The sequence below is a fragment of the Nilaparvata lugens genome, chromosome 1 (genome assembly GCF_014356525.2).
Source record: "Nilaparvata lugens isolate BPH chromosome 1, ASM1435652v1, whole genome shotgun sequence".
NCBI lineage: Eukaryota > Metazoa > Arthropoda > Insecta > Hemiptera > Delphacidae > Nilaparvata > Nilaparvata lugens.
In genome coordinates this window covers 68,391,938-68,414,037 of record NC_052504.1, presented here as the reverse complement: position 1 = coordinate 68,414,037, position 22,100 = coordinate 68,391,938, and the positions used below count along the sequence as shown (strand labels likewise).

The window sequence follows — 22,100 nt, the reverse complement described above, 5'->3', positions numbered from 1 at the left end:
TGTTGAATTGCTGCATGTCACTTGTCCTTGTGATGGTAGCCTGATGATTAATTTATCATTACAGTTACTGATGATTCTGAGCATCACTCGAGGAAAGTGTCATCTTGCTCATCTTGTTCCACTCATCAATGCACTGAATTCGAAAACTGCTGCAAGACCTGTTTGATAGTAACCTCATGATTAATCGTTACAGTTAGCAACAAGCAGAAAAAAACATCTCAATTTTGATACGCGGCTTCACAGCTCCAGGAAACAACAATAATAATTATGTTTATTTGTGATTGTGAAACTATTCCCTTCCACTATATTTGAGTAAATAGTTATCATTTTCGTATATCAGCCATAAAAATTACAGTCTCGCTTGGATTACATGAGGAAATTAAGAATTATGCTACAGTAAAGGATAACTTGATGAATAATATGAGCGATGCTCATGTATGTGAACATGCAAATCAAATTTCTAGGGTTGATAATACGAGGGTCACTCTTTAACTCGGATGAGACATAGACAAGCGGTAGCGGGGTGATATTTACAAAGCTGAACAGCTTGTCATCACCACCAAACGCCCTGTGATCGGTGCGGCCAGATTGTCAATTATTATAGTTGTCGAGTTATATAACTGTGAAACATGGCCGTTTAACTTGAGTCCCTCGCCAAGTGTTAGTTGCTTAGCGTTATTCGTTTCTGCAAGCAAAAGCTAATAGTTAATCATTTATCTATTCTAACGAAGAATTATTCAAGTTCACACAGAAAACGTTATGAGAGATGTTATTTAGTCGGAAAATTGAAGACATTAGTTGAAATGATTTCCGGAATCGTTGTGATCCATGAAAACTTGGCTTCACAGTGCTGGTGCAACCGAAAAGCTTCCAGCTAATCAAGTAAGATAATCCAATCACCCAACATACCCACCTGACTTGGCCAATAGTACTATATATCACTTATATCTTTCCTCAATCTCAAGACAATACTTTGAGGGCAGAGCTCTTGAATCAACTAGGAGCTCCAAAACAACGTCATAGTCCACTAGCTTTAATAACATATTATCTAATAGCATAAAAGTACAATAAAAAGGAAAAAATAATATCGCACTTCATTAAATATTCACAAAGATTCAGTAAATATTCACATCGACTCAGTATAACTAACAAGATTAGAAGAGAACGATATTTTGGTTAGATTCAGGAAAGTTAGTGAAGGGGTACGGTATGAAAAATATAGATATAAAAAAGTTGAAAAGGGAAAAATAATTAGTAGAGCTCAATAATAATAATAAATTAATCATCAAAATTCAGCAGCATAATTTGACAAATGCCTCAACCTTTACGTCAATTAAAAGTGTAAGTAACTTGTAAAAAACATTATTCTATTATAAATAAATATACATTCGTCTTTTTCTATGACCAATCGGAGTTGGAAAAATTACCCTCGTACATTGAATAATGGAATGATGTTCGTAGTTGGATTTCCAGTTTCAAGTCTCGCTTCGATGAAAACAATTGAAATAATTTGAAAGTCGAGTGCGAAGCACTAATCGGGTCCAAGATAGGTACGGAAGGAAAGAACTTGCAGCTTTTTAGTCACAAGCTACATCATGGCTACCGCTTCTCGTAAATGATGCTAATAGGAAGGTATGGTATTTAAAAATAGGCATCCAAAAGTTTGGGTATCTTCATAATTGAATCAATTCAGTGGTTTGTGCCAAAACTCTTGGTTTTCTAGTCAAACTATCTCAAGTCAAGTCCGACGAATTTGTAGATTTTGCTCATGCAATATTGAAAAATTTTCTTCAATGAGTTCCCTGTTCATATTCACGCTGAAGAAGGTCGAATATATTATTAAGTAATTTTAAGCTATTGTTCTTATCAGGAAATTATTCATTGTTATCATTTCCTTGGCTTGAAACGTTATTAATATTGTTTTCCCTTGAAAAAATGAGGCTAATCGTTTGTCTTGATCACTCTTCCATCAAGAGCTACTTATTTCTTCACTTGACAATTTTTTCTACCAGTAAGAACCAGATGTCTCTAGATAATCCGAGAGTAAATTAAGGATATTTATTTTAGGCCTAAGCATTCACAACTTGATTCAGGCTTTTTTTCAACTCTCCAATTAAAAGTTCCAATTGTGTGTTGCTAATTCAATGAATAGAATCTCATATACTGTACTTAGTTTGAGATATCTGCTTCAATCAATTGATTTTTCCAGTAGATTCAAATTAATTAAATTTTAATAAATATTGTCGGTTTTGATTCTCTTACTAAACATTGTCAGTGACATTCTCATGGAAATAATTTTTAAATAGAAAGATTCTCTTGGTTTATTAGTCTGTAGGCCTATAACTCATGGTCTCAAATTCTGATTTAGATAATGTTTACGGTCGTCAATTGAGTTTATCTTCTCGAATTGACTGTTCGAGTCATATTTTCTGTGAAAACTGCATCTGTATGGTGCTTGCTGCTTCCTTTTATGGATTTCCTTGTTCACGAGCATGAAGACCGGATCCAACAGAATTCATTGTCCATTATTACAGATTCGTCTCACTGGCCGACGCAAATTCTATTCTGTAATGGCTAACGCCTGTTACGAAATAATGCATAGCATGTGTGAAACTATTTGTTAACGTCAAGGTGGCTAGCTGGTAAAAAGCATTTGTTTAGATGTGTATCGAATTATGATGGAAGCATCCAGTACTAGTTGACCACAATGTTGGACCACAGTAATACAATACTGTCTCTGATAGAATGGGCTGATTTAATTTCTGAATTGAATCAGATTTCTTGTCAGGATTCATTGAACCTAACTCAGCGGTTATCAAATTTTGAGTCGTGAAGTTTATGTAACACTTGGATTTGAATGGCAGTATTATCCAACATAGACATTGCAATAAAGTTTACCTTGTGAAGTTCCACAGTAGATGTGGATTAGTTGATAGGAATTGGTAAATCTTGAATTGTTCATTTGGATGCTTGCCTGTTTGTCTTTCGCCAATCTTATTACAATCCAATCCACTCTAATGAAACTCAAACGATAACCTAACTGAAGTTAGGTATCATTCAACTTATTCATTTTTCCATGCAACATACTTTTCAATTCTAAATTACCACGATTTGTAACTTTTTATCGTGAAATGCATACTTAATTGGTTAATCCTCGAACATTTATCAGTATATTAGAAATATTGATGGAAGCTATCGTGGTTCCATTATTCTCCCACTCACATACCTTTCTCCAAATTCATGATAAATATTCCAAGATGCTTCTAGCTTACTCTGTTAGTGTAATGCACAAGAAAAAGAACGTATAGTATACTGATTCATCGAATAACAATTTTGAAACTGATGATAAAATCCTCTTCTTCATTTCTTGACTTTGTTCCTCCTTTATCCATTCTTTATTGATTTTTCCACTCCTTTATTTATTTATCAAATACTTTAAAACTAAACTTCAACTAAAAAACTTTGATGAGCTTACTTAGTGATTCTAGCAATCTGACATTGATTTTATTTTCGAAATAAAATTCATTATAATTGAATGAAGTATTAATAAAAATTTGCATCAGTAATTGAATATGAAATTAATGGAAAAATACTTTGAACACGATGATTGTGGTTGTCCCAGCCTGGTGAAGATTTCTATCAACCTTGGCTAGATTGATGCCGGTACAGTTGTTTGAATCCCACTAATTTTATGATCATCTCATCTCATTACATATCTCATAATACTTCATTTTATACTAAATTGCATGCTTATATAATATATTCATATAAAAGGTGGTCCAAAAATTTATAAAGCTCACTTTACATAACGTGATTGTTAGTTACTTTTCAGCCACTCTGTACACTATTATATCCTTACGTGTGGATACTTTCCATCCTTGGTAAATTCAGAATCTCTTTATACAAGATTTCAAGTTTATCAGTTCGGTAGTTCAGACTTGATGTTGCGTCAAACATGTATTTCGTATTCCGTACATGTTCTAAACAAAATCTTATCAATATAAAATATTAATATTTGCAATTAAATATTGATTAGATTTTGTTATTGTTGATTGATGTGTAATGTTAGTGTTTGTTGTGTGTTTCAGAACTAAAAGAGGAGTGGTAAAGAGTTGGACAAATGTCGGTGGACAAGGAGGAACTAGTGCAGAGGGCGAAGCTGGCCGAACAGGCGGAGAGGTACGATGACATGGCCGGCGCGATGAAGGCCGTCACAGAGACAGGCGTCGAGCTGTCCAACGAGGAGCGCAACCTCCTCTCCGTAGCCTACAAAAACGTGGTCGGCGCCCGTCGCTCCTCCTGGAGGGTCATATCCTCCATCGAGCAGAAGACCGAAGGCTCCGAACGAAAACAACAGATGGCCCGCGAGTACAGAGAAAAAGTCGAAAAAGAACTCAGAGATATATGCTACGACGTACTTGTAAGTTGGCATACACATTATTACATTTACTCTTGGGTAAAAGTTATTAATAGTCTATGAAAGTGAAGAAGATTCTCTCAATATACTTTCAAAGTCTCAATTAATTGTCCAAGTTATAGTGAAACTCATATGTGGTTTATTACGTGTGCTTTTATTTTTCGTGTAAAATATTATTGTGAGTCGTAAAATCGCTTTGACACATACATCGATAATTTGAAACAGTAGCTTCAATAATCGGGTTTGTTTTGCTCTATATTTTCGGTTTGACTCGCATACACTTCCATATTTCAATTATTTTCCTATGTTCTGTATAATATTTTTGTGAGGCACATGATAATGTATGACGTGACAGTACTCATTTCTCCTGTAATGTTGTGGGACCTCCGTCCGATCACGTGCTTAGTGGCATTGGCATATATAATTATAAGCTGAAACAGCAAGGCTATCCAATAATGTAACGTTTCACCGAACCTTTTTCGACTGAACAGTATCGAAAATCATTACTGCTAAAACGAAGCAATTGCCACTATCGTTTCGTACTGTTAAGTCGAAAATTTCTATGACTGGCTAGCCTGTCTAAAATAATCAGATTTGTTTTATAAAATATTTTCGGTTCGACTCGAATAGTATATAATTTAAAATTTAAATTAGTTCTGAATTATTTCTTGTATCGCTCGTAGTGACTCATGGCGGGTCAGTTATTATTTTTCCTGTAAAATTTATGAGTTGCAATATCATAAATCACGCGCTTGGACATTAATAAGTTGAAAAAGTAACTATATTCATTATAGTTTCGTTTTTCAATGAGAATAGAGCTTGAAAAGATATTCACTTGAAAAAAGTGACCCTATTTAGAACCTTATTGGATCTTCCCCAATGCAACTCTATGTAGTTGGATCTCTGGTCTCAACAGTTGAAATAATAAGCTATTTCAATAAAGTTTATTATTTCTGGAGCAGTAAGTTGATTGTAGGAATTGCTAAACATTATAGATTCATCTATGGTTTGATTGGCCATAATCCTCAACAAAAATTACATCGTTTTTGTCTATGTATATGAAATCCTTTGTCATGTATATACTCATTCATTCTCCCTCTATCCCAATCCTTGCTCATTTTCAATTAGATTTTCCTTGAATTTAACTATTTTTTCAACTGACAAGCATTGCTTCACAGACTGAAAGTTTCCATCTCCAAAATGTCGGTTACTATTCATAACACTACTTGACGATAGTAGAGCATACGTTTGCAATAAAATTATGAAACATTTCATTGTGATATGTGATACACTATGGTATCTTTATTATCGTAGTTCATTGCTACTAAATCATTCTACTGATTGACCTTGGAATTGTGCCAATCTTAAAATATTTTATTTGGTCATCAACTGCCCAATTCACGTTAATGCTGATCTATGCTGATAATGGAAAAGTATTGTTCTAGGACTAGGATCTCCCCAAGCAATAGAATAACGATGGCCGCTCTCATGTCGCTTTGAATTCCATGAATACAGTTCCTTTTGTTATTCCTTAGCGATTCTGGCTAAATCTTTGATTTGTTCAGTGACTCCTGCCAAGAAATGACTCACTTCAAGTTATGAATCACATACGGGACTCTCTAGTTTAATAAATCTATTTCTAACGTTGAACACTGATTGATTTCTTGCTAATCACAGCTCTGTGTTTGGTAGTCATTGTTATTAGTGATCAATCCATTGCTATCTTATCAGCCCTTTATTCTTGAGGATTTCTCATAAAACTGTACTTTACTGATGCCTCCTGTCACATCTTTGAAATTGCCTAGAATTTATTTAATGGAAGCTATATTATATTGTCACAGTTTTTAACTCTAATAAGAAAAATAATAATCGTGAATAATGATTAATTGTATGCATTCAATAAATAATTATTATCCAGTCACTAGAAAATGTAAAACTCTCATTCTATTGGTTCTGAATTTCATCTTGTTACGGTACCTTATGAGAAGCATAGATAATCTTGAGTACTATTGGATATCTTACTGAGAAGAGGAAGTGGTGATTGTTTGTCGGAAGTAAGGATACGTTTCAATGCCGATGGGTTGACATGCTAAAGCCTGAAAACGTCCGGTAGCGGAAATCGTTCGTCCGTTTAGTGAAGCAGTTTGCTGTGCTGTGCGTTGGTTGGGTGGGTGTTGGATGCGTGAACCTGCTGTAGCACCAGCAGTGTCAAATTAGGTTTCCACCAATTGCATTGCACATTGACAAGGCCCACATGCCCGCTAAGCCACGGCCCACGCTCCAATAAGCCGCCCACAAATTACCCACTAGCATTCGCAGGTTTTGCTCCAATCCTGTTGATTAGACAACAATATTGTTTGTCTTGCTGCCAGATGTTATTGAAATTTATTACGCGATCCAATAGAAAAAAGGAGTGAATTTTGTTGCTTTTGAGCTGTGTGTGTCTGAGCATTCAGTTGTACTTTGAACAATCATATTTCCTGAATCAATCACTTCAAATACTCACTCACTAAAACACCCATGAAATATTAGAAATCAGATTTGATTAAATGTAAAGCCCAGAACGTCATAGGTAAGGTAAAATCGAATTTATTTTAGAAAAATACAATAATGTTGAAGTTATAGTTGGGTAAAACTCCTAAGAATTGTTCCACACGTTTATGAACTTTTATTCTCGATTAACAATCGATTCACAATCTTTGGAAACTTTCAAGTGATTATTAACAATTCGTAGTATATTCAATATGAATTAATTTATGAGTTATAAAATCAGAATTGAAAACTGAATTATCACTATCAGTTTTCTTATTTACTGATCATGAGCTCAATGGTAAGAACTCCAGTGACTCACTTCAATTACATTCGTTCAGAGCACAAAGTAAATATTCTATTTACAAGTGGATAGAAATCTTGAAACTATTGGTGAATCTTGAAAAATACTCAAGATTCAAAAGTAAAAGAATTTAATTAAACTCGAGCTTAATATTCCATAAGGCTCGAGTTAATGGAATATTAAGAAATATCTCTTTAATGTGGGTAATAAATTTTTATGTATTTTCAGTTTTCCTTGTTAATCAACTATCATTCTTTACGTCCTCATTTATTAAAGAATACTGATAGTTGATTGTAATGCGAATCTTGAATACTGATATTTTGATGTAAGTCAAAAACATTCGCCATAGTCTTTGTTATTGATAAATATTGTAAGTGAAAAGATCTACTCAACGTCATTCAATCTTCTCATGTAGGGTTTATTGAATCCAATAAAGGCGCAGTCTGAAATATCTTTCATTCCTCAAACAACCCCTCTTCATGTCAGTTGATGAAAAAATTCATCTTGTTAATAAGTTGAGTTAAAAGTAGGCTTAACTTATCCACCTACTCTTTCTCACACTCAACTTTTTAAAACATGAATTGGAAAGATAAAAATGTGCACTATGTAGTTGATATTTATTTATTCAATGCTAGTTGAATTTTCTAGTAGTAGAGAAACAGTTCAATGTTCAATAAACAAAATTTCTTAGATTTCCTATTTCAAGAATAAATTGAACCTTTTGTGACACAAGTGACCTTGAAGTCATTTCACGTGCTCTCTCTGACTATTCTGCTGATAAAATGTTTTATCAGTATGTCACGAGCTGGCCTTTTTTCATTTTTTTCTTTGCCTACTTTATAATGTAAGGTGTCCTACTCCTTCAAAACAAAATTATTAGTAAGTAACGTTCCAAAACACGTTTGTGTTCAATTTGGCTGAAATTCCACTGGCTTTATGGCTTTAGAGTATATTCCCGACATTGATTAAGTTTAATTGAGTTACTGTTCTCCTTATGACCAGACTACAAAACTGTTGGAAATTATTTGGAATCCGTAAATTGTTTGAACTCCTGACTAGTTTGAAAGTATAGTTTTCAACGGTGAATTAGTGTTTTTAATCCATAAGACTGCGAATATTTTAATAAGTTCCTGGCAGATCATTGGTACCCTAAACAATGAATTGATTTACCCAATACATATAAAGCGTGACATTTAATCACTCTTGCCACTCTTCCACAGATGAGGGCCGCTTGATCGGCCACTTTAACTGTCAGTTGAACCATAGAATAAACAATCTACAAATTCTATGGTTGAACTTTAAAATCACTTTCCAGTGACTTTCCAACACACGTTCTTACAACTATCGTTTGTCCAATTCATTACTCATTCCTGTTGAACTAGATCTATTGTAGATCGGATTAAAATATACCGTAGATATACCCACTAGAATAACTGACTCATGTGAATCGGCAATTGATAATTTCATCACCAGTCTTAACAAAGGGGATATTCTTGTGGAGTGTTTAATTACGGCACTCTCGGATCACGATGGGCAAATTTTCAATATATTAGATGTAAATAATAAGCTTAAAAGTAAAGGAGTTATTAAAATGGTTAGGAGGTATGAAAATGATCAAATTACTTGTTTTAAGAATGACCTAGCCACAATAGACTGGACTGATCTTTATTTGAGTCCTGTTGAGAGTAAATTCACTTATTTTTACAATTCACTAAAGTATTATTTTAATTGGCATTTTCCTCTAAGTAGAATTGTGAAGAAGAGACTTAAAAATAAGTGGATTGATGTTGAAGTTGTCAATGAGCACGAAAATCTCATACAAGCTAATAGATTATTTAGGACAAATAAAAGTGATATCAATTTGAAGGAAAATTTAAAAGCTCATAAGAAACGCTTTAGAAAAAATATTAAATTAAAGAAAACTAAACACATTGAAGCCAAACTAAAAAATTCAACAAATGTAAATAAAACAATTTGGCATATAGTGAATACCGAGACACAAAACAAAAATGATAAGGTTTGCAAGAATATTTTACTCAGGAATAACAATTTAGTTATAGATAATCCCTATGATGTCGCAAATATGCTTAACACTAATTTTGTAGAAATGGTCGATACTCATGTTGTACCGAATCTAAGCAAATCTGGCACACCAATAAATGATAAAGAGCTACATATCACAGATTTCAAGTTTATCTCCAAAACAATTGATGAAGAGACATTGTCCAATATCATCGATTCAATTAAACCAAAGTGGTCAGCAGGGTATGATGAAATTTCCATGAGAATTATAAAAGAAGCTAAATCATTCCTAATTAAGCCTCTGCTACATGTAATTAACGCGTCACTCATACTTGGTAAGTATCCAGATGAACTAAAAGTATCAAAAGTGATACCAGTGTTCAAAAAAGGAGATCCTTACGATCCTTTAAATTATAGACCTTTAGCAATTCAACCTTCAATAGCAAAAATATTTGAAAAAAGTATGCTAATACAGCTTATTAATTATTTTGAAACAAACAAATTACTAGACACGGAACAACATGGTTACAGAAAAAACAGGTCTACAACAACTGCCTTGATAGAGTTTATTGAAAATATTTTAGAGAAATTGGACAAAGGGTACAGCATTGTTGGCACCTTCCTAGATTTAACAAAAGCATTTGACTCTGTAGATCACAGAATATTATTAAAAAAACTAGAAACTTATGGAATTTGTGGAAAAGAGCTCAACTGGATGGAATCATATTTGGTGGGTCGAAGTCAATATGTAAATATAAAGTATTATGATAAAAATAAAGTAAGTGATATTAAATCTAGTTTAAGGTACTTGAACTACTCTGTTCCGCAGGGATCTGTTTTGGGGCCATTTTTGTTCCTTTGCTATTTGGGGGGATTACCAAAATATGCGAAAGATGTAATTGAAAGTACTAAATTTTGTATGTACGCTGATGACATTAGTTTAAGCATATTCGACAAAGATTTGGATATAATCGAAGAAAAATGTAATGACACAATATTGCTTTTAAAAAAACGTTTTAAGTAAAATGAACCTTTTATTAAATAATGATAAAACGAAATTTGTACATTTCACCTGTAGAAATCCCAAAAGAAAAAGAACACTGAAGCTAAATAACCTAAATAACATAAAATTTTTAGGCGTAGATCTAGATAACAAACTCAATTGGGAAGAGCATGTATCAAGAGTATGTAAAAAAGTAAGTACAGGAATATTTGCACTAAGAAGGCTGGCACCCATTTGTAATTTATTAACTTTGAGATCCGTGTATTATGCCACTGTCCACTCTCATATTTCATATGGCATTGAGATTTATGGTGGGACTAGTGCATTTAACTTGAATAGGATATTAAAACTCCAAAAAGAAGCAGTAAGAAAAATATTTAATTTAAATAGACAAGAGTCGTGCAGGACATTTTTAAAAAGTTAGAAATAATGACTGTGTATGGACTTTATATTTATAAAACAATATTACACGTAAAAAATAATGAAGACAAATTCCCCAGGCAAACCAGTGTGCATGACTATAATACAAGAAATAGGAACAACTTTATTATCAAAGAACATAGTAAAGAGAAGTACAAACAAAGCCCGACCTATATGGGCATCAAATTCATCACTTACCTTCCTACTAAGATTAATCATGAAAAAGATATTACAAGGTTTAAAAACAAACTGAAAAAGTATATCGTGGAATTAGAATTATACAGTTATGAAGAATTTTATAGTGCCAACTCATTATGTATTTAGACTACCTATTGTTGATGTATTTTGTTTTTTACTTGTATTTATTTTATTATTTTGAAAATAATAAAGAAAGACACATTCATGTACATTTTGATGTATGTTTTGAATAAAGAGATTGATTGATTGTGGGAATTATCCACGGCAAAGAAAAGCAGATCTTGGAAGATGGTCTGAAGTTCAAGACAAATTTTTGACTTTGACTTTTGATTATTAGGCGCATAGCTTTGATTTATGCTGAGCTTTTCCCTCAGATCTTTATAGATAGTTATCCATGTCCTTGTAGGTCAGGAGTGCTCTTATAATTTGAAATAGTAGCCTACTTATCATAAGTACGGAACAGTTGTAATATTGAGGGTTGATTATAATTCTGATAACTTTGCGCACTCCAGTTGAACTTTCTTAATTTTGTGCTGCCATAATTTTATTTTAAAAATAAAAGACCTGTATGGAAATCAGATTTGAAAATATGAAACTTTGATGTAATGATATAAACAATGATACACACGAAAATATAAGGCTGTATTTATAAACTATTTTTGAGGACAAACTTCAATCAGGTCCGATTTTCTTGTTTACAACTAAATGCAGAAAATTTTGAAAACACAAACCACAACATCACTCACAACACAACCGTAAGGCAGAAAATGTTCTTATTGGTTGATAGGCAACCCAGACCAAACTTGGCATTAGTCAATTTTCAATAATGTTGTTCATAAATACGGCCCTAAATTTCCGTCTGCTATGCCCTTTTATTCACATTTGTGCATCAATGTTTCTCATTTCCAAATGTCCCAGTTTAGATGTTTCTATTTGAATAATGGTCAATCATTCTCAAAATGATGGCAGCTCAAAACTAATACAAACTAACAACCTGCCAGTTTCGAAAACAAGAAGCCTCCATGCAAATATACGCATAATAGAATCAATAATTTGAGAATGGAAAGTCCAATGCAGTGTAGATAGAAGAACAGGAAATAGAGTGTGTAAGCAAACTCGGCGACCGGATGTAGCGAACGCCGAACGGCGCGAGTGACGAACATGCGTAAATGACTCGGCGCTGCCTCGAGTCACATGACTGTGACGAGCGCCAGGGTGGGGCCCTTACCCCCCACCCACCTCTCTCCGCGTGCCTGGCCAAAATCGGCTAGATTATTCATCGGTAACCACATTGTGTGCCATGACACGGCACGGCGCACCTTTCCCTTTCTTTCTTGCGACGCAGTTTTATTCAGGCCTGCTGCTGCTGCTGCTTCCAGTCGATATTCACACACTCATATCGCACTACGTATTCCTTATTTAGAGCGAGCTTGCGCAAGGAGACTGTGCTTTGGTCATCATTTTAGCTGGAAATCATCATGGAAACAATGCTTGAACCATTCTGATGAAATGAAAACCTCAATGAATTGAACTTGAAATTCAAATGAAGTACAATGCATTGATCTCAGTTAATTGGAATTGGAATTATATTTAGGAGTCTTCTTACGGGAACAATAGTTTTGTCTAGGTTGAAATCCAGATGAATTATTTAGTACTGGTTGTAGACAAAAGTTGATTACTTGAACTTGATCAAAAGTAGTAACGAGTTGATTAATTCACTTGATTACTTAACTTTCAATTTTAATTGAATTTCGTTCGCAACATATTTTATGTGTACTACTAATAAAATTATGCAATGAAAATAGTTCTAGATCTTGCATTGGTCTTCTATTTAAAGTAGAATAATTACTGGAATATTGAAAAAAAATCTAAATTGTCGTTTTATCAGTTTTAAATGTTTTAAAATTTGTATTTCATGGAAAAGCGTTGCTTTTAATAGTGTGTGTGTGTGTGTATACATGTTGTGTGCGTGACACCTAACATGAATGTTGAATTCTTTCATCAACTACAATTAGGCCTACTTCTAGAATCTTGATCGATCACTACACTTGCCTTTTCAAAACCTGCTTAGTTTAGTTCTTCTACCTTTAATCTAGTGAGCCCAGGCTTTGAGATTTCTCAACATTAGAAGAGCTCAACATCGATGATGTGACCATTTCAACACTCAAATGAGAGAATCCAATGCAAGAGAAACTATTTTTAGGTTCATTAGGACTTGAAAAACGTAAACACCAAAAATAGATTTGATTCACATTCGATGAAAATATCAAGAATGACAGAATACATTTATGTGCTTGTAGTCTTATATTTTTTATATTTCTACTTATTCTACTTTGAGGATTGTGTGGCAGACAAGACCCAGAGCAGAGCTCTAACTCCGCCCTTAATAAAGAAAATTATTATACTTTATTCCTATTGCTATTCTTTAACCTGTAAAGGTCTAAATAAATCATTTCATACAGGGGTTTACAATTCATCTTATCAAAATCAAAGCCCTCAGACCATAGTCAAATGTTTCTTTTCAATTACGATTAATATTTCTCATCATTAGGAAATGCATGTCCAATTGAATTGTTGTAATTGAACTTTATCTGTATATTTTTGTTTTTTTGCAGGGTCTGTTGGATAGGTACCTAATTCCCAAAGCGAGTAACGCCGAAAGTAAAGTTTTCTACCTGAAAATGAAGGGAGACTACTACAGGTACTTGGCCGAAGTAGCAACGGGCGACACAAGAAACAGTAAGTGTTTCCATAATCTGAGATACATTCTCTTAGAGATCAGTAATGGAAGAAGAAAATGTTTACTGATGAATACGTAAATGGATCTGAGTCAATTGTAGTTTCAATTGACAGCTTAAGCTCTGTATGTCCTGGAGCCTGAATTTTGCTGGAAAGAAATATGAGAGGGAATCTCATCGGTGTTCCTCCTATACCGGGTTTTTCAAAATGGTTAGGGGTTATAACATCCTACTATTACATCCATCTTACTGCCACAATTGAAGGTCGGCTGGCAGTGGAGGTACTGCACACGGTCCTTAATAAGAGTAAGGAGTTTAAAACGAAGTGTTAATCTTCAGTTAAAACTAACTAATGATTTTACCATAGATCCAGTTAAAGTTAAAACTAACTAATTATTTTAACCAAAGATTAAGAAATTTGATTTCATAAACTAAAACATGTCAAGACTAACGCTGTGTTAACGAGAGATTAGAGTAGATGAAAGGTGGCAATGAGCTGACCTGACAATGGGGACGCTGGAAAATGAAGTTTTCTGATTCATCCTGTGTTACAGCCGTAGCTGTAAAGTATCCAGATAAGAAGTATATGTTACAGTTGCTTATCCAAAAAAGAGCGGAGCATAAACTTTCTGCTGGGATGTGAGTGATGTGACACAAAAACATTCAATTTATAGAGAATTCGTTGTACTTTTTTACCATCATCTGGATACCAACGAACAAAACTGTTCTAGTTTCTTCTTTGTCATTTGATATATCACTTGTGGCTGTAAGTTTGACCTATTAATGAGCTAAATGATAGAAACCCCTCTATTCATTTTGAAACACCCAGTGATGAGACTCATGAGTTGTATGAATCTTTGGATCAGGCCTTTGAATCTTATTCTCATAGCCCTTTGATATGCGAGTTTTTTCTATATTGTGATACATTTGTACATTTTACTAAATTTCTATATAAGAGTGTCGTGTTGAGTGCACATATATGCTTTTCTATTGAAATTTGTTGGAAAAACGCATCCTGAAACACATCTGAGGGCTCTTAATATGATGTGGTTTCTGAGCGAACTCAGGCTTAACATTGAAAATAAACATTAGCATTTTATTAATATGTTAATATTAGAATTTTATTAATATGATATTATGTCATAAATTTTATAATACTTATTAACAATTGAATCAAATTACTCGTTAAGTAATTTGTTTGATGAACTCTATTGGAAAAGTAAAACCAACTATTATTGTTTAAATTATATTCTAAATGACAGACTGTACTTTGTAATGACAGCTGGAAATATTGTTGATGAAAAAAAATAGTATCGTTGGAACAATATGCAATTGTCCAATTTGTATAATTGAGTAGGCTATACACGTTTGTTTGTTGATCGTATGGAATAACCAGATCTTTATAGATTCTCAAGCAATGGTCAAACATTGTGATTGAGAAGTGAAGAAAGTACTTGCGCCTTATATAAACAATTGTTAAGAACGAACTTTGCAAAGTTTGTTTAGCAACCTAACCAGTCGTTATTTCAAATGGTTCATAAATACGAAAATAATAATCATATTTCACATTCTGTTACAATTCTACTTTCTCATATCTTTGAATAAGTGTTGAATACGTTTTTTTAAATTCCATGTCTTGAGTTTAGTGGTTGTATTATAGTGTGATTCACATTATAAAGTCAGCAGATCGTAATCATTGGTGTTCTATCCTTGTCTGGCCTAGACAAGCAAATAAATAGTTCCATCCTTTTCTACCGCCCCACTGTTGTCAAATTGTTTGTTGACTTTGAAGAAACGTAATGAACTACCAAACTATTCAATCTCATTCATAAAAATGTATTGTAAAATCATGATAAATTTTTTTGACGAATAAAATATATTTGAGAGAGTTGATTATTATTAACAATACTCAGCAATTAATATTACATCAGATATAACTTGATCAAAGCTATCTAATATTGAAGGCGGTGGTAACAGAGAATCGACGACTACCTTCTAGTCTTACAATTCCCACTGACTTTATAATGCAAAATTGACTATAGTGAAGAGTATTTATTTTATAGAATATAGATATTCATATTGATTCAAGTGACTATTGCTTTGAATAGTTCACTATGCATCTGATTTAAAATTATTTATCTTGAATATAATCCAAATATCAACTAGGTTTGAATGATGCAACCTCATGAACCTCTTATGTAATATGAAAGATAAATTGAATATTTGTTTCATTTTAGTATTATTATGATTTGTTGCTTTGAATTTAATGCTGTGGACTTTTCTGTTTAGCCGTTGTGGATGACTCCCAGAAAGCTTACCAGGATGCGTTTGAAATAAGCAAAGCAAAAATGCAACCAACGCATCCTATCAGACTGGGACTCGCGTTAAACTTCTCCGTTTTTTACTATGAAATCCTCAACTCGCCTGACAAAGCGTGTCAACTGGCAAAACAGGTGTGTGTTGATATTATTGGCAGCTGTTGGCGAGATCACTCTCATAGGTGACCAGTCTTGTTGGGTTGGGGCGCTGTTCTACTCAAGATTTGATCCTATTTTACATTGTTTCTCTACTGATTTTATTGGTTTTTCTGAATTCAGCTGTAGTGGATGACTCACAGAAAGCTTACCAAGAAGCGTTTGACATTGCAAAATCAAAAATGCAACCGACACATCCAATTCGGTTGGGCTTAGCACTGAACTTCTCGGTCTTCTATTACGAGATAATCAATTCCCCAGCCAGGGCTTGCCATTTGGCCAAGCAGGTAACACTATGATGTCGCTCGGTGTGCTCTCCTAACCTCTTACCTTTGTGTGCCGTCAGCTATATTGTAACAAATACTGTTATGACCAGAAACACAATAAGTATTGTAATCCTAGATCTTTCTCCTGTATTACTTGTTCTTAAAATATTATTTGGAATTAATCCGAAATCATTCGTATTTGGATGTGCAATTGATAAATCATTATAGCTGTTTGTGTATGACCTAAACCATTAATAGATTTCTTCAGCAAAGTACTGGACCAAACTTGTTACTCAATTTGACCTTTACGAACCCTTTATAGTTCATACTATCAACCGGATTTGTTTTCCTTTAGATCAAAAATCACTGAATAAAATTATGTCACTTTCATAATCCATTATGGAGATTGAATATCATAATAATCCCTATCATTCTAATCGTGGTGATTCTCAAAACATTAATAAATTAGCGCTGCATTTCTTTTATGTTTGTTTCCTAACCTATACTAACGTAGTTCTTTGAAATAATTGGAATCATATATTCATCACCCTGTAATGATCAAATGGAATTGTATCGTACATGTTTTTTCATCTAGTCAAGTTGCAATTTCTCACATAGAATAGAGTATCCCTTCAGTTTCCGAAGCAAGTGTGTAGATTGAACCAATGATTCTAATCACTGTCTTTGGGTTGCATTCATCGTATTAATTTTTCATACGTTTTAAGTGGATTCATGAATTGGTGGGCACCTATGACAGTCTCTCGCCAACAGCTCAAATTTTATTTCAAATGTTTTTGCTATTCAATAGTTCATAAATCTTTGTTATTCACAATATTTTTATCAATCATTCATAGAGTTGAAGGTGAGTTCTCGAAGAGTATTTGTCTGTGATGCTTCTCTTGGATTGAATTTGTTTATTCATAATTGATGACATGATTCCCCTGTGCTTTCTATACATAACTGCATGCTTATATCTTTCCAAATTTGTAAAACTTTTCAACACTCAAGCAAACCTTTATGTCTACTGATACTCGTTCAAACGACGACAGCAAGTAGAGAGTTAATTATTTGATTGATCGAATAATCGTTTATCTTACTATTTCTACAAGTTGACGTTGTTTGGACGGGCCTTCTGTGTAAATTGAACTTTAGTTCCAATTACTTATATAAGCTTCCTTATCGTTCTTATGTTATTTTGTTATTTGTGGATCGCAGTAACCGCCTCATCTATTGATTTTTTTCTCATACAAAGCATTCCAATATTCCACTTACCCTGAAAAGGTCTTAAAAATAGTAGATGCCTTAAAAGCTAGCTTCTGCTAGCTGATTCAGGATGATATTATAAATAAATATGGATAAGATGTTATTTATAAATAAATAAGTATGTGTTGAAAACATGATTATTTTTACTCTTTTATGGGGACTAGAATAGCAATCATCGGATTGGATAAATATTCTGTATGAACACAACAGGTAAATACTTCACGGATTATAGTTTCAATAAATTGAAACTTCTTTAATTTTTCTGTGTATTCAAAACTGTTGAGCTGTTATTATAGCTTCACTCTTTTTGACCGAGCGAAGTGAGGTCTAAGATTCAAGTCGACGGTTTGGCAATGTTTAAATGTTTATATGTTGCGCATTTACGGCGAAACGCGGTAATAGATTTTCATGAAATTTGACAGGTATGTTCCCTTTTAATTGCGCGTCGACGTATATACAAGGGCCCATATGAATAAAGTGTATTTCGTCGAGATATCCATCAGATACTGACAAAATATGTGGACTTGAATATAATTATATTTTATGGACAATGGACTTCCAATCTTTAAAATTGAATAAAAAACCGCTGTGTATGAGATATTATTTTTTAAATAGAAAACTAGAATTTTAAATCACCCTAATCTCTCTAGGACTAGGGGTAGGAATGGGGACTTTTGATATGTTCACCTCCTTACTAGTCCCAACAAAGATGCATAGTTGAGAATTGGATTCCAAACATTTCCTCTAAACTCTTTTGTCAATTGATGTATTGTTTTATTGCAAAAGTAAAAATTTTAAGTGATTTTAAAGATCTTAATCTTTCTAAATTCAAAATTAATTGTTTCAAGTGTTTGTGTATTGTTTCAATGTGGAAATTAGTGAAGAATTGGAAAGTCGCACATAACCTTTATTTGGACAATTTATTTTGTGAAATTGGGATGAAATGAAGTTTTGGACTGTAGTCTGTTTCTTTGTCCATAAGTTGATTGTAAATGATAAATAAAATAAATTTTCACACAACAATAAAACTGCTGCAACGGTCGTAGGGAAATTATTAGGGAAGAGAATTTAGTTATCTATTAACTGATAATCAGCATGGAGTTTCTTCTTCTAACAGTGAAATGATACTAGAAATAGCTAAAACTTGGAGGCAACGTGTTTTTTTTTTTTTCAAAAATGTCACACGGCTCTGATATCTCGAAAACTAAAAGATGTATGGAAAAAGTAGTATGATTGATGCTTTTGTTATTTGTAAGATATGCATTAGTTTGTGTTTAATATGCATTGGTTTGCAGGCATTCGATGATGCCATTGCGGAACTGGACACACTAAACGAAGACAGCTACAAAGACTCGACACTGATCATGCAGCTGTTGAGAGACAACCTGACGCTGTGGACGTCCGACACACAGGGAGAAGGCGACGAGCCACAGGAGGGCGGCGACAACTAAACTACCCCTTTCCTACCCCCGCGTCCCCCCACCCTTCCCGCTCCCCTCCACCCATTCCTCGTCGTCTCTTATTCTCTTGCCGCTCCTCTTTGTAAAAATCTTGTACTCACTTGCATACACAGTTCTACTTACACACATAATAAATGTTAGCAATTATCCAAAGCTATGCCATCATCAAATCGTAATGTCAAATTTGTAATTCTTTTCTTCTTGTTCTTCACTCCCTTTCCACATTCTGTGTCATCGTTTCCTCCATCATCTGTCTTTCGTTCTTTTTATTGCCTTTTGTGTATGTTCTAAGGTTGAAATAATCTTCTAACACAGCCAAATTGTACAAAAGTGAATGTTTTTACTGTTTTGTTCGAAAGGAGTAATTTAATATTAGAATGTTGTTCAAAATCTATTTATATTGTCTAAAAGCATTGAATAAAGTGTTTTCTTAAAGAAGCTGTTATTGTTATTATTTTTCATTTCAAGAATGACCTTTTGGAATATGGCATAGCTTTGTCAATACTTGCTTGAAGGAAAACCAACTATTTAAAATGCCTGTTTATATCATGATCCAGCTTGCCATCATCAAATGATAAAAATGAAGAGTTGTTGAAACATAATTTGTCTCGTTCACAAAACAAACACAAACCAATTCACTTTGCGCGAGAATTCACGTTCACCTCTCATCATTAGTCTCATTATCTTTATAAGCATATGACAGAACATTTGATAAATAAATATGTAAGTGGTTGTGTTGTGAAAGAAACTTTGATCAGGGTGTTCGATGGCTTGTCATATATTTCTGTGAATTTGTACTCTGCCGGTTTTCCTTGGACTTAACTGTTTTCAATGTCTACCTTTGGATTAACCTGTATTCTTGTCAATTCAGCAACTCATTGAGAATGTTCATAAATTATTTTACAATTGATCGGTGATCAGTGAAGAAGTATATTACTATGAGTTTTCTCATGATAAATTTTTATTCAAATTAAAATTCACCCAACACAAGTAATTGTGCAGTATAGGTTGTTAACATTCTTTATAAATTGATTTTTTATACAGTTCGCTACTTTCTCTCATATTTGTACAGAATAATGTGTACATAACTTTCATTAGTCGAAAATTACTTGTTTTTTATATTAGTAGTTTATGTATCTGAATTAAAATTCGTTTTGTATGAGTTCAATAAATATTTGTCATCCAGGAATCAGTCTTTTTCAAAGACATTCACTTCTAAAGTCAACTTCACTTTAAATGTGCTCTTTCTAAGTAAGTCCTTTTTTATCTCTTGGAAGTTTTGTAATATAGCATGGTACTATATATCGATTATAATTACTATAAAATGTTGAATGTATAATATAAAAAGCAAGAACAAATTAATAAGGAAGTCCTTGAAGTCTGTGTTCAACGTGATACGCCAAATGTGAATTGTTTGATTGATGTTGTGCACTTGGATATTAACTGCATTCAAATTCCCAGCATGGAATTCTTATTGGAATATTTTCTACGTGTACTCCCGTCATTAGAACACATTCATTTATGCCTTTTACTACTACTGTGTGGATGTTAAATGTGTACAACCATGAAATATTCCACTAAAAATTCTTGCACAACTCGTTATTTTGAAATTCTTATTCCTTTAATCTTAGACGAAAGTATTATTTGAGTGAGAATAAACTTAACAATAAAAATCAAATAGTTACGCTGCGGCTTTGTATTTATGTCTGATGCCATTTACTAATTTTTAAGATTTGTCTATTGATTAGTTCAAATTATTAAGTGATCTAAGTTTGATGTTGATACAAATTGACTCGAAATAAATAAGCCAACGGTAATGTAATTATGTAATTTCTTTTCCCAATTTATATGAGGAGAAATATATTCTCAAGTCTGATTTTTACACTTACTATTAATTTATTCATATTTGGCGGAGGTTCCTTCATCAGGAGTTGAAGTATTGTGTTGATGGAAATTTATTAATGTAAACTGATGTCCCAGTGTATGGAATGTAACGATTGGAAAATTGTATGTTATATTTATTCTGTCAAATTGATAACCAAAAACCATCGATGTTGATATTTGAATAACTTGAATACGGTATATATTTATTGGTACGGTAGAATCTAACGTTGTAACAATGATAATTCAATTCAGTTTAATCAAAATTTCAATTCATGTGAAGCCTGTATTGGATCAGCCATGTCGCCTTGAATTTACCGACCAATTTCTGACATCAATTCTTGAAAAGGAATTGTTTGAACAAAGCAGCTTGCTCTTTTGTAGTAAAAATAGATTTTGACAATTCCGTACAAAATGTATAAATTATTTGAAAACTCGAAATTCCAATTGAGTATGAAGAAAGCCAGATTCATAATTTGATAAGAGCTGATAGACAATGTCTGGATTAATTCATAATTACACATTGGATATACTTTTGTTTTTATGTTGGCTTAAGGAACTGTCAATCTTAATTTCTTGTGACTGATCATTCCATGACTTAGATAGTTTCAAAGGTCTAAAATAGATAGGGAGATGACAAAGTTCATCTTGCCCTTGTATTTCGGCTTGAAATTTTTAAATACGATACAGGTTTTATTTTTTAAATTGCAGCCCATATAATGTACAGAGAGCGAGCCAATAAGTCAAAAAAATTTCCAAAGTATTGAATCACTTTGTTACTGAGGTTTTTTCTATGTAAAAACCAAAGTTGTAAATTGTGGAATCGACTGAAATATATTTCAGTTATTTACAACAATCTGCGAGCATTATTATTCCCCCCCCCCTCAAACCTTGTTTTCAATTGTTGATAATCTTTTCTATGTTTGTTTTATCTAGCCTTGAAAAGGAAATCTAGAGTATTCTGATAACAACAACAACAATCTAATGAAGACTGTAGATATTTTCTCTATAGTTCAGTTTTTCTAATAATGAAGGGGAGTATTGACACTACGATTTTTTTTTTGGCTTGCATTGTTATGCAACCTATTTCAAGTCAGTAATTGATTATGTTTTCCAATTTTCATA

General features: G+C 33.2%; 1 protein-coding gene across 6 annotated transcripts in view; it reads left to right on the top strand.

Moving 5' to 3' along the window:
• The window catches only part of LOC111053751 (14-3-3 protein zeta), a 44,931-nt gene extending 23,100 nt beyond the window's left edge, over positions 1–21,831 (top strand). For 3 of the 6 annotated variants that reach the window (XM_022340667.2, XM_022340668.2, XM_022340669.2), the window contains 4 exons: positions 4,089–4,420; positions 13,509–13,632; positions 15,921–16,084; positions 18,930–21,831. In XM_022340667.2, coding sequence (XP_022196359.1) covers positions 4,121–4,420; positions 13,509–13,632; positions 15,921–16,084; positions 18,930–19,085 — 744 coding nt within the window. In that variant the 5' untranslated portion in view covers positions 4,089–4,120 and the 3' untranslated portion in view covers positions 19,086–21,831. Of the gene's footprint in view, positions 1–4,088; positions 4,421–13,508; positions 13,633–15,920; positions 16,085–16,228; positions 16,393–18,929 lie in introns of all 6 variants that reach the window. The other 3 variants (XM_022340670.2, XM_039441074.1, XM_022340671.2) reach the window with 1 other exon arrangement.
• The last annotated feature ends 269 nt before the right edge of the window (positions 21,832–22,100 follow it).